The sequence below is a fragment of the Mytilus edulis genome, chromosome 4 (genome assembly GCF_963676685.1).
Source record: "Mytilus edulis chromosome 4, xbMytEdul2.2, whole genome shotgun sequence".
NCBI classification, from domain to species: Eukaryota; Metazoa; Mollusca; class Bivalvia; order Mytilida; family Mytilidae; genus Mytilus; species Mytilus edulis.
The window spans coordinates 91,678,133-91,693,183 of NC_092347.1; the positions used below are offsets into that span (position 1 = coordinate 91,678,133).

General features: G+C 31.3%; 1 protein-coding gene across 2 annotated transcripts in view; it reads left to right on the forward strand.

Moving 5' to 3' along the window:
* Positions 1-7,558: 7,558 nt before the first annotated feature.
* The window catches only part of LOC139521038 (troponin T, skeletal muscle-like), a 49,984-nt gene continuing 42,491 nt past the window's right edge, over positions 7,559-15,051 (forward strand). Inside the window, exon 1 of one of the 2 annotated variants that reach the window (XM_071314209.1) lies at positions 7,559-8,723. In XM_071314209.1, coding sequence (XP_071170310.1) covers positions 7,912-8,723 — 812 coding nt within the window. In that variant the 5' untranslated portion in view covers positions 7,559-7,911. The remainder of the gene's footprint in view (positions 8,724-15,051) is intronic. The other variant, XM_071314210.1, reaches the window with a different exon arrangement.

Below are 15,051 nucleotides of genomic sequence, written 5' to 3' on the forward strand. Positions count from 1 at the left end.
CAGTGACGCTCATATCAAAATATTTATAAAGCCAAACAAGTACAAAGTTGAAGAGCATTGGGGATCCAAAATTCCAAAAAGTTGTGCCAAATACAACTAAGGTAATCTATGCCTGGGATAAGAAAATCCTTATTTTTTCGAAATATTCAAAGTTTTGTAAACAGGAAATTTATAAAAATGACCACATTATTGATATTCATGTCAACACCGAAGTGTTGACTACTGGGCTGGTGATACCCTCGGGGACGAAACGTCCACCAGCAGTGGCATCGACCCAATGGTGTAAATAGTTATCAAAGGTACCAGGATTATAATTTAGTACGCCAGACGCGCGTTTCGTCTACATAAGACTCATCAGTGACGCTCATATCAAAATATTTATAAAGCCAAACAAGTACAAAGTTGAAGAGCATTGGGGATCCAAAATTCCAAAAAGTTGTGCCAAATACAACTAAGGTAATCTATGCCTGGGATAAGAAAATCCTTAGTTTTTCGAAAAATTTAAAGTTTTGTAAACAGGAAATTTATAAAAATGACCACATTATGGATATTCATGTCAACACCGAAGTGTTGACTACTGGGTTTGTGATACCCTCGGGGACGAAGTATGCAAAATAAGAAATCTAAAAACCAGTTGACTTTACTGGTTTTGTAATGTGGTTTTCGAAATAGTTGATCAAATTTACTTGTTGTTGTTTTGTGCGTTTGTCTATTTGTCATGTGTTCTTCCTGGTCTCCGTTACATAGCTTAATGAATTTGTACCTCAGAAATCTGTATACCTATATTACTAAATTAGGTGGTGTTTTTTACCGATTTGATTTCTCAAAAAAATAGTCTTTCGTCTCTTAATATTAGCACTGTAGTCATATTTTCAATTTCGACTTTGCGACGAACGACAGACATCCTACGATATCGTTAACCTTACTTTACGACTGTATGGTGAATACGGGGCCTGGTGGTATCTGTTTGACTCATTGTTGATGCCATACTGTTACATACGGTTACATGTGATTGTTTTTGTCCTTTGATTTTTTATTCGTTTGGCGGGTTTCCTAATGACGGTTCTTAATTGCTCATAAACTGTGAAAATTTGTAAGATAGTGTATATCATGGTTAAATTTGAACTGCTATAAAAAAAAAAAAAGAGTAGAATTTAATTTAACAACCTTATGCAAGCATACAAGTAGGACTTCAAGATGATCTAAATTGTACTGCCTATACTATAGATATTTAAAGTACTTATTGTGGACTGATCTATTTTGGTGATGCACAACAATAACCAAACGATAGAATGACTGAACGCCGATATAATATTAACACTTAAACAATGTTTTGAACAGCGGTATATTACTTTTATCTTTTCGACATACTTATTCCTCTGTTAAAATAAATGTCAGTGTTATAATGAAAGTAAAATAACAAATATACCGCACTAATAGAAAATTTAAAACGGAAAGTTCTTTTTGAAATAGCTAAACCAAAAGCTCAAACACATCAAACAAATGAAAAACAATAGTTATATTCCTGACTCGGTACATACATTTCCTTATGTAGAAAATGTTGGATAAAACTGGTTATATATCTAGCTAAACCATTTACTTATATGACAGTCGAATAAAACTTATATGCATATACTAAAATGTTGTCCTTGCCATTAACCAAGCAAAATTAACTATTCAAAGATATCAACACACTTCCGTTATTGATACGCATGCTGTTTATAACAGACTAGTTGAATAGTTATTGATAATGATTGTCACATTTTATTCAAACCCGGGACAAAGATTATAAAAAATAAATACTTTTTATGTAGAAATGGATATTAAGGCTTTGGATACTACCCATATCAGTTTTAATGTAAAACAACAAAAATACAGAATTTCAAGGAAAAATCAAAGCAGAAAATACAAAATCCAACTTAAGCATATCAAACGAAGGAATAGCAGAGAATTGTCAAGAAACCAATAACTGATTACCTATAAGATAATCTACACAGTCCTGTATTTTCTTATACCTTCTTAAAAAAAACTAACAAAGATACAAGGCTTATATAAGTGTATGCCAAATGCTCGTTTTATCTTCAAAAAATTCATTATTTAATCTCGAATAAACAAAATGAGAAGCTTAGAAAACAAGGTTGAAAATCATTCAGGACCACAAATTCAGAAAGGTTTAGTCAAATACAGCTCAGGTAATCTATTTCTGAAGTGTAAAACGCTTAGTTTTTCGAAAAATTTTAAGTTTTGTTTAAAGACGATTCATCAAAATGTTCCCATTATTTATATAAGAAGGAGTATTCACTGAAACAACTAAATTTTACGGAAACGTCGCCATGCGTAACCTACAAAAAGTAAAACTTTTAAAATGAGGAATTGAATACGTGACAGGCATCTTCATCTCAAAAAAGAAAAGTAAACATGGACTTTTGTTAAATTGTTCCAAATATTTGGAGAAATAAAACAAACCATCGGTATTCCGATCTTTATGGATGTGAATTAAAGCATGAATATGATTTAGGGCACTCCTTATTACAGAATCGTTGACTGTTCGGAGGTAGGTTCCAATTCATTTTTCTGTGATTCAATATAAAATCAACAAATATGCAAGGAATATTTTTGTTGTATGCAAGATGCGCGTTTCATCTACTAAAGACTCATTTGTGATGTTCTAAAAATATAATGATATTCTTGCTGATAAAGTCAGTTTCAAAATTAAAATCACATTATTTATATATATTAGCAACCTACCGTATCTTCTATGACCAGGATTAACAAAATATAAACACTAACTGAAACTATAAAAGGGCTACTTTTTTGCAAAAGTAAAACCGACGTTATCTTTAAAATAAAACCGTATTAAACGTTATAGCGGAGAAAGGGCGATAATGACAATAAGATAAAATCAGGCTTTTAAAGATTTTAAAAAGTTTCAAAGTAATGCATTTAATAATTATTTATTTAGTTAAATATTGGGCTGTATTTAATCAGGAAAATATTTGTTTTATTATGCATTGATATGCTTGTAACAGATTACATATATGATAGGACAACATAAATTTTCCTATGCAATGGTACGTTCTTCCTGTAACAAACCAAAATTAAAAGCCATATTCTAGAAATGTCATTTTAAAACTATTCTTAAAACCAACAAGATTGCTACGACTGTTCTAGAAAAACAAATGAGTGATCTCTGTCATCACTATATCCGAGGAGTGACGTTCAAAAAGTGTCGTTTTGGTAAAAAAAAAAACAACAGCGCGGTATTGATAACATTCACAAAGATGTTAACAAAATCAATAAAATCCTCTCTTCTATAACAAGATGAAAAAAGCTAAAAGCAACTTAATATGTCCTTGTTTGGCTTTATAACTATTTTGATCTGAGCGTAACTGATGAGTCTTATGTGGACGAGACATGCGTCTGGCGTACTAAATTATAAATCTGGTACCTTTCATAACTAACTATGATAACACGTCTGACAGTTGTTAATTATGTACAAGTTATACAGTTTAAACAAAAAAATATGAAAAGAATATGAGTGTCTTTCAAGCAATGACAAAACTAAACACTGTATAATTTTGTTTTTGTCAATATTCACCTTGTCAGAAAATTGAAATGAGCCATTGGTGGCCTTTGGCTCGTGTCTGCTATATGGTCGGGTTGTTGTCTCTTTGACACATTTCCCATTTCCATTCTCAACTTAATGAATACAATCATGGCCATATAAACAGTTAAGCTTAATAGTTATCAAAGGTACCAGGATTATAATTTAGTACGCCAGACGCGCGTTTCGTCTACATCAGACTCATCAGTGACGCTCAAATCAAAATATTTATAAAGCCAAACAAGTACAAAGTTGAAGAGCATTGAGGATCCAAAATTCCAAAAAATTGTGCCAAATACGGCTTAACACATTTTTACATCTTATGGTATATATTTGATAATTATTTATTTTTTAATATAGATTTTAAATGATTGGACATTTTTTTAGTGGGAACTCACTCTTGTCCTATGACTGTTAAAGATATTAAATTTAACAAATAACCAAGTTTTCAAGCCAACGATTCTGCTTGTTAATTACGTCAACAATTGTTTAAACAGTCTTTTTATATATATAAGATCGCAATTGCTCTGTTTTATACGAATCCATTTTTTTCGTGTATTTCTTTTAAAGATATATTTTTAACTATATTATCAAATTGTGACACAAGCTATAATGTTAGTATTCTGAAAAGGATTAAGATCAATCAGCTAATTTGAAATGTTTACCATGTAACTTGATTCTAACTACAACAAATACACTGAAGAATTTGTTATAGGAATACAGTCAGTATAATAAACAGAATTAGTTGTAAACAGATGATACCTGTTAGTCGGGATGTTTCAGTCTGTTTCAGTCACAATGTTAAGTTATCTTTCTTTGAATATATATATGCATCATTTTACCTTCACGAAGGTTTTACTCATATACAAAAAAGATGTGGTATGATTGCCAATGAGACAACTATCCACAAAAGACCAAAATGACACAGACATTAATAACTATAGGTCTCCATGTCAGTTATTTGTTTGGAATGTAGAATGTCGTTGATGAATGTATTTTTTGTTTGTTAAAGACATTTAAAACCAATTATGCAGTTAATTTAAATGAACCTCGTAGACGACGTTATGTTGATCAACGTCTTTTATTTTATTGTGGGCTTTGTGAATGTTGCATTTATCCTTTGTTTATGCCTTCCAAGAAATATTTATAAATTGATCCAGTGATCAGTTTTGACAAACATGAATGTTAGAAAATAAAATGCAATAATGTAATATTTTTTATAAGGTAGTTTGTTGTAGGACTTGAGATATATTTTAGTTTGTATAGAACGATTTTGTATAATTAAAACAAACCTTCCAAAGTTTTTTCTCGACCAAAATGTATGTTTGACACAAAAAAAACCTTCAAAACCTTTATTAGTTGATAAAATAACCGAACTGTATTTATTTTTCATCTATTGTATTGTATATAAATCAGACCGTTTGTTTTCTCGCTTGAATTGTTTTACATTTGTCATTTCGAGGTCTTTTATAGCTGACAATACTGTATGGGTTTTGGATGGATAAAAAGGAAAGGATAACTACGAATCAACAATAACTGCAATAATCATTTCGTCTCTGGAAAAGAGTTGTCTCTTTGGCAATCAAAATACACCTTTTTATTTAACATTCACCATGACTTGGTATTTTGTTATATTGGAACTTGTACTTACCAATAGCAGCTTAACATCACTTTAGGATATCTGAAACACCAATGTTATGTTGCTTTCGTCCTGATTATTCTTTTTTTTTTACTTTACTTTTTTTTCTGTCTTTCATTTGTTTTGGGTTTTTTTTCCAGGGCGTTGTCAATTGCGATTCGAAATATGAATTTGGAATTTTACCTTTAATAAAACTTAAAAGTGCTAGTATGACTGATAAACCCGGAAATTGATTCACTAACTAGAGTGATGAAGCATTGTTGAATCGAAAGTCTGCATAGTATATTTGGCCTTTTTAACATTTTTTGATGATTCGAGCGTCACTGCAGTCTGGTGCGGTTTTTTTAGACGAAAAACGCGTCTGGCGTAAATATAAAGTTTCAATCCTGGTATCTATGATGAATTCATTTACAACCACTGGGTCGATGCCACTGCTGGTGGAGTTTTAATTCCCCGAGGTTATCACTAGCCCAGTAGTTGAAGTGTTGACTTGACTTATCATTAACTGTTAACAAAACTTTGAATTTTTGAAATTCTAAGGCTTTTCTACCACAGGAATAGATTACCTTAGCTGCATTTGGCAAAACCTTTAGAAATTTTTGGTCCTCAATGCTCTTCAACTTCGAACTTTATTTGGCCTTTTTGAACATTTTTGATGTTTCGAGCGTCACTGATGGGTCTTTTTTTTTCAGACGAAACGCGCGTCTGGCGTAAATACAAAATTTCAATCCTGGTATCTATGATGAGTTTATATATAAACTAATAATGTTATTTGTAACATTATCGCATTGCATTACTTCTGAAGACAAATGTGGTGTAAATTTAACTAACTTTTCAATCTGCGTATAAACTTGTCTCGACCGACACCATTCACATAGATGCTTTATTTTGTAATTGAAAGACGATACAAATCTTAACTTCCTTGAGAATTTTGTGTGTTGTTATAAAAATTGTAATTTGATATGATTATGGCCAGAAAACAAAATATGTTACAGTTCATAATGACATTTCATAATTAATTAGTTCTAAACTTTTTTAATTGGTTAACAGTGTACTGCTTTGTTCGTTAAAAGGATGTCATTATGTTATTTTACTTTTGACATTGTTTTCTTAAACAATTACTGATATGTTGGCATTAAAGAGAAAAATTTCAGTCATTGAATATAAATATATACTAACAAACGAAGCTTATGATTTTATTTGTGTATGCCAGACACGTGTTTCCTCTACAAAAAACTCATCAGCAATGCTCAATAAAAAGGTTAAAATGTCAAATAAAGTACAGCGTTGAATAACATTAAGAAAACAATTCTAAAAGAATTTGCAAAATACATCAGACGTAAAATATTCCTGGATTAGAAAACCATAAGTATTTTGAACATCTCAGTTTTTTGTAACAGTTAATTTATAATTTACCCTCATGTCAGCACAGAAGTGTTAACTACTTGTTTGATAATACATAATTTACCTGAAACCTGTGTGATTTTAAACAACTTTGTAAGTTTCCTTTTGGTATGTTTTCGGCAGCGGTTTTTTTTAACTACACTCATATTAAAAGTATTTCAGTGTTCTTTATAGTGAACCACATTAAACTTAACTAACCATCAAGGAAATAATGTTTAGCACATTTTCAAAATGTCAATATGAAAAAAATCGATAGTGGACAGAATAAAATTTAATGATTTTAAAACATTGTATGGTTGGTCAATATTTTATTGCATTATTTTCTAACAGGAAGTTATTGTGTAACTGTAGTTTATATATTTTTTCAATAGCTAATAATAATTTGTTGATATTAAAGGGCAATTATTAATATTATCAACATCAAAATAATGTAACTTTCTTCATACTGCCATCTTGAAATTTCTCATTACATAACTTATAGCCTTCCTTACTGTTCTCCCTATACGAAAAGTTAAGATATCGATGTTGATGACAATTCATTATAAATGAAGACGCTATTGAAACTAGATTCACTATACTGTTAGATTATAGTAAAACGATATGTATTGATTTCCATAACGCAACTACTTTCCGTGAGTTTATCGGTTTTTAAAATCATTTGGACCTGCCGAAATGGCGACAATTAGTATCCCTGACACTAAACAAGGATAGAATTTAAGAAGTCCATTTTCCTATCACATATCAACATGTAACACCTTTCAATTTTCTTATAGAGAAACGTCCGATATAACCGATTAATGTATACCAATTACTAGTATGTGAAGGTTAGACATTTAAACACTACATTCCAATTAAAAAAAATTGAAAAGATTCTATTTGTTAAATGTCTAAACAGTAACTATTTCAATATCATTATGGTTAAGAACAACGTCAAACCTTTTTGTAAGTGGTAAAGTATAATATGCCATGAAAAAGGGTTTCCTATAGATTTAATGATCTTCAAAACTAGTCCAAGCTTTACAACCGTAATTATTTTAAAACAAACTAAGAACTTTAAAACATTTACTATGCACACATGAATAAATATCCAGTAACTAAAGTACGGTTAAAATGGCAAAAGCTGATAAGAAATATTTTGTATTCATGTTTTCAATAAGTTTGAAATAATACAAGATGTAGAGTATTCTTTTTTAATAGCGAATAGTATTATAAACGTTTCTAACACGAATGGACACATTGACTGTACAAATACGCAAATAAATTCATGGAGATTGTTAAAGATCAAGAGACGGGAGATTTATATAAAAACGGGGAGAAATATCGTCGATTTAATGGAGACAATGTAAATGAAGAAAATATTGACACAAGTGTGAACAATGCCACCTCAGGTAATCAAGGAACGTTTACTTTTCACGCAAAAGGAAGCGATAACCCTTCGTCGGACGTGTTGATATCTCCAAGATCAAGTGACATTCCAACCTCGGAAGTGTTGATAGCCTCAAATCCACAATTACAAAAACAATTAAACGGGGAAGCACCTGATTTCAAATATTATGCAAATGGAAATATTGATTATGAAGTTGTTTCATCACAAAATTCTGTTAAGGATACTAAATCTACTAGATCGCAAATGTCACCAGCATTTGACAAAAACGTTAAAGAGATTCAAACGCTAGGAGATAGTAACGTAAAAAAATCAAAATCAATTTCTTTAAGCAGTTTACAACAGCTCAAACCACCGTCACGTCCAGTTGTTAAAAGTCACGTTTTAATTAATCAGAACGAAACCTCTGGTGAGAAACGAAAAAGCAAAGAAACGACTACAAATGAAGACAAAACAAGATCAATATCACAAGGAAAGCAAGGTGTTTCAACTAAAAACCTACCTCAAATTAAACCGGAGTATGCATTGGGAAATTCTAGAAAGCAAGAACCAGCAAGTGCAATGAAATTACAGAACAATTCAAAACGAGGTTTGTCTCCTGACAAATCAAATAAAGTTAAACCTGAAAAAGAAAATGAACATGAAACAAATTCCGTAGACGTGGATGTGACTGACCTAAATGATCAGCAAAGGTATGTTAATCCTTCTCATATAACATAAGAACTGAGAAAGCAAATCCCTGTCTTTAAAATAAACGACCTCGAAACAAATAAAAGAGACCTAAAGAATATATAAACTAAAAATATAGTACTAAGCTGTGTGAGGTACACAGTACCTAGTTATATTGTGTGCAAAAAAGTAAAATTGAAAAAAACCATACAGAAAACTTTACAACAATCATATTTGCGAAAAATCTAAAAGTAAATACACACTCGGGTAAAACAAAGTCTATCACATAATAATCATACAGACATTGACACAGGCTACGATTAGAAAAACACAAAAGTTATATTTGCTGGATTATTTCCTCTTAAATATATATAACTGATGAATAGAAATTGAGTAAAACACCAGACCAAAAAGAGCCAAATATATTTTCCATAACATGATATTATTATTGATATAAACGATGATCACTGTAAGAGATTTGGTATGTGTTTCTAATAATGGAATATTCTTAAAGGGTGTTGACAATAAATGCAAAAGCTCATCAAAGATACAATGTGTACAATTTCGTACGCCAGACGCTCGTACCGTCTTCACTCAAAACGCATAAGGCAAAGGGATTCTGAAAACAGCATAGCAAATATGACACACGAAGAAAAGACAAAAATGTCAACACAACAAAATATAAAAACACTACACTAAGCATCACGAACCGAACCAAAACCTGGTGGTGATCTTATGTGCTCCGAAAAGAAAAAAAAACAACCGTAATGTTGCTAATTGTAAATGCGAATCAAGGGGTAAGTCTCTTGGTGATGAAAAAAGGAGACGGTAGTCGGATTACGAAAATTGGAACAAATCCGTGGTAATCTCGTGGGAAACCGAGCGTATCACCAGCCCAGAAGTCAGCACTTCTGTATTGACTTAAGTTATCATTGATAGGTTCATACTTTTAAATTAATTGTTAACAAAACTTTGAAATTTTGAAATACTAAGGCTGTTCTACCACAGGAATAAATTACCGTAGCTGTATTTGGAAAACCTTTTAGGAATTTTTGGTCCTCAATGCTCTTCAATTTCGTACTTCATTTAGCATTTTTAACATTTACTTATTCGAGCGTCTCTAATGAGTCTTTTGAAGACGAAACGTGCGACTGGCGTAAATATAAAATTTCAATCCTGGTGTCAATGATGAGTTTATTCACACATAATAGTGTACTCCATTACGTTAACCAACTCGTGATATGACGCCCGTAAAAATTTCCAAGAGTTGACTTCATTTTAACCACTCACCGCATTAAAAGACAATTTGAAGTGTTATTCATTTGGCAATAGAGGGTGACTTCCATACAATCAACCTGATTGTTCGAACGCCCTTATCAATGATATATATGGGGTGAATAGTACCTTTGCTTGCTATAACAATATGTAATTTAAGAGTTTGTTAACCTTTTGGTTACTTTCTTCGTATAACAAATTATAACGCCTATGAAATAACTCCTATGAAATCAGCTTCACTTATTTCCAGTGTTACTGACAGTTTATGACTAAACGTCAATTAGACATGTTTACGAGATATATAGGTAACAAGAATAGTATAAAGAGAATAATAACTCCAAGGCAATACAAAAAAAAGTTACTAAGTCTAAAATAATTAGAAATATATATTACATATTAGGAACTGAATGCAAATATGATGATGATATCAGTAATCTTCTAGACTTGATGTGTACATTAACTCAGAGATGTTTTGGGTTTTATAACATTTTTAAACTTGAAAGAACGTCTCTGGAAAATACTACATAAAATATATTACGTGAACAAAGTTCATCTATCTACAACACGTCCATTTGGAATCATCATCGGGTGAATGTTTAACCCTTTATGAGTAAAAGAAGCCTAGTAATAATTTTGAAGACGTACGAAGGTGAAAAAATCAAAATGTGTCCCTTCTCAACACTATGTTTTCATTGATCAGTTAAATTCCTCCACCCTTTATTGATTGCATGTCACAATCATGATGACACTGATTTATAAATATGAATAAACGTTTTGCAAGTGAATTTCAAAAAGATAACAATCAGCTAAACAAAACGTTGACATCTCATCTCATGTTAGTGCAAAATGGATTTGATCTATTGTCAATCATCATATAATGCATTTACCAACTAGATGTGTTTGAGATAATGTATCTATATTTGGTTAATCGAATGTGCAGTAGAGACATGTTTCATTTTGGACGAAAATTGAAGTTTCGATTGAATGTAGATTCGGATTTCACAAACCAGGATATAATATAAATAACAACGTCTTTACAAAAGACGCTTACATTAGATTTTAAATTGAAAATTAAACGTTTGAACGGAGACAAGCACTTAAATTAACATACAATTTATAGTTTTACAACGACATACTTCAATTTTGAACACTTACATGCACATTTGTCTTATTTATTTAGATATTTTTTGGAATATCTATTACAATAAGTTTCGTACTTTTGACTATTGTACATATATCATAATAAGTGCATTCGTATATATCTTTGCAAATATTACTTATATACATAATGTGTTTTCGTACATTGTCAAAGTGTAAATATATACGCCATTTTTACATAAAATCCAATAAAACATGTTTAAATGACACTAGAAAGAATTATCCGTACCTTTAACTCTTATACCGCATGACGATAAGGGACATAAATCTACTTTATTTTAAATAGTGAGATTTGCTTAACGTAATACTGTTGATTCGAGAGTTATAACAAAGCTACATCAAATAAACTCCATGCATGGTCTTTGGACTTTGGTTACTTAAATTTCCTAACTGCACTCAAACTAAAAATCAAATGTATCTCATTCGGTTTTCATATTCTAAATCTAGCCCAGTTGAAGTACGCTATTTTTTGTTTAAATCTAGCATACAAAGATAGAAAAGAATCGTGAATAATTGCATAAACGTCGTTTTATCACTAAGTGTTTAATTAAACTATATCTGTTTTAGTCTTGTATGACTGGTTCATTGTGTACAAAGTGTATTTTGTTGTTCCCCAATCTTCGGTCATACGTACTATCGATAATTTTATAGACATTCATTGATAAAATGGGGAATGTGTCAGTGAGACAACAACCAACCATAGAGCAGACAACAGCCAAAAGCCACCAATGGGTCTTCAATGCAGCGAGAAACTCCCGCACCCGGATGAGTCCTTCAGCTGGCCCCTAAACAACTATGTATACTAGTTCAGTGATAATGAAAGCATTCTCAAAATTATATTGTAACCGGTGTGGTTCAGTTAGGTTTATACATGTTGTTCATTATAAGTATATAATGTCCTTGGTAGAGAAATAGTTTTATTGTGATGTCAGCTGGTTTCAGTAATATTGACGTTCAATGTATGAGGGTTGATGACTAGTATTTTGATTCTGGTAACTTCCGCATAACAGCAATATCCTTACAGATCGGTGTAAACATTGTAAACTTACAATCCAACGCCCGCTTGAGAGATTGTTTTGCTTTCTTGACATCATACTAGCCATACAATCAGTCTTTTATGGGTCATTACGAGAATGGTATTAAAGGTCAAACAAATTCAATCTTTACCAGTCCTCATATTTTGTAGTAGACGCAAATTGCACATACCACCAAAGTCGGAATATTACTAAATATAATTTAACGACAATGTGTGACATCTATCAATATACTTTGTGCATTAAACTATTTTAGTGTGCAGAGGAGACAAGTTTCATTTCGGACGCACATGGCAAATTCAATTCAATTAAGAGTCGGATTTCATACTCAAAGTTATTATTATGATATATAAAAACAGTGTCATCACACAAGATTCATATATTAGATTTTTCTTATTGACAACATTTCAATTTGAACGTTAATCCAAGCACTTTAAGTACACTATAGAATTCCTGGTCTTAACAAAGACTATAACAACTTGCGTATGCACTTTTGTTTGTTCTTAATTGCTTTAAATTATTTTTGTGACTTCTTTATTGTCGTAACAATAATAATCGTACATAGAAAATTTGTTTATCTACGTTTCTATATTTGATATTAAATGAACTTGCGTATATCTCACTTGGTAATGTCACTTCAAGTATTATGTAAAAATGTAAATATATATCCTATTTAAACAAAATCTAGGGAAGCATATTTACATGAGACTAAATTGAAGTGGTTCATATGTGTCCAATTTGTTTCAATTTTACATACCTTTGAAATGTCTAATATGGACTTCAAACACAGTCAGTATGTTACATAAATTTTGATTTGTTTCACATTATGAGATTTACTTAAACTACACATTCTTAATTTATCACATGATATATATGGTACCCTCTTTTGAAGCAAGACTACGCTATATTAGATTCCGGTTCTCCGTACCTGCTTGTTCCTTAAAATAGTTCTCTTGAATATTATAAAATGCTTTTAAATCTGTCGTCTTTCCAAAGATGAGATAGAAGAATAAAATTTAAACGGGGAAAAAGATACCAAACTAAATCGTTTCATTTGCATATTTAAATTTTTAACTATTATCTGAAAATAAATTGCTTTCGCTTGTCCAGCTTTAGCAACGGTAAGTCGATAGTTTGAAAACTAATATGTAGATTTATCTAAGTTTTAAAAAAAAAAAATTTATGTGGGCTGACATTCGTCTCAAATGAGCTGATTTGTCCCTTAAATTTGGTTTTCATGACCATTTCACGGCATCTGATTTATTGGGAAAAAAATGGACATAGGACGTTTTCATGTAGAAATAGTAAAATTAGCAAAAACGAAAGACAAGAATACAAAAATTACCAAATTGCAATAACACAATGACGGGATGTTCAAGTATCGAGCCACGTCAAATGGATATTGCCAAAAAAAGAGTAAAAAATAAAAGCAATAATTTACAAAGACGAATGAAAGTATACTATAAATAAGTGCAACAGTAGTTTACCGCTGTTCAAAAGTCATAAACCGATAGAGAGAAAACAAATCCGGGTTACAAACTAAAATCGAGGGAAACACCTTACCTATAAGAGAAAAAACCAAACGACAATGTAACACACACAGAAACAAAACAACAATGTAACACACACAGAAACGAACTATAAGATAACAATGTAACACACACAGAAACGAACTATAAGATAACAATGTAACACACACAGAAACGAACTATAAGATAACAATGTAACACACACAGAAACGAACTATAAGATAACAATGTAACACACACAGAAACAAACTATAAGATAACAATTGACATTTTCCTTACTTGGTACAGGACATTTTAAGAAACATGGTTAAATGGTGGGTTGAACCTGGTTTTGTGCCTAGCCGAACCTCGCGCTTCTATTGCAATGTTAAATGTAACACTAAAATGAAAACATTAAATGACAGGAATACAGTACAAAGAACAATCAGGACAGAGAAATACACAAATAAACAATACAAATACAATAACGTTATTCAGAAAATAAACAGCGTCAGTAAATATGATATATAAATCAACACCATTTCTCTTATATTTGATGTTCTTCCCTCGGTTTTGGTTTGTAACCCGGATTTGTATTTCCTCAATCGATTTTTGACTTTTAAACACCGGTATAGTACTGTTGCCTTTATTTATCAACTTTCTGCTCAGACACTAGTGACGTTATAATAGTCTGAGGAGCAGCTGCAAGCTCTTGAATAGATTATGGTACTGAGATGAAAGCTTATGTCAAATTCGAGAACTTTGTCTAAAAATGGGCCAGAGGAAGCCGTGTCTGTTGTTTCTTAAATTTCTAGTTCTGGAGAATATATTAATGGAACTCATTTAGAAAAGTTTGGATTGTTAGAGGAAAGACATCATCAATATATCTGAATGTAAAATTAAATGATCTGACTTCTTTGGTCTTCTGGTTATTGACAAGTGTCTGAAGGAACTCCAACTCATATAAAAATAAGAAGAGGTCGAAAAGTAGAGGCGCATAGTCCGTTACCATTAGAATACCGACAATGTGTTGAAAAGGTTTACCTCCAAATTCAACAAATATGTTGTCAATGAGAAACTCCATCCTACTGATCACTTACTCCTCTGCGTAGCTTGTTATGTATTTTTGTTCACTTGTTACAAAATATGTCGTTTGGTATCCCAAAGTAATAAATTTATAGCGTATGTTACCATTTTTATGTTGAAAAGCCTTGTGGAATATTTCTTTTCGACAATTTTTCAATTTCATGTGGTATACAAGGTTGAAAAACATAAGTTTTAGTACAAGTAGTTTTAGAGAACGATCGAGAATTAAGATTATCCAGAAGTTCCAGAAGTTCTTTATAGTTTTTAGAATCCATATATGTTAATACCAC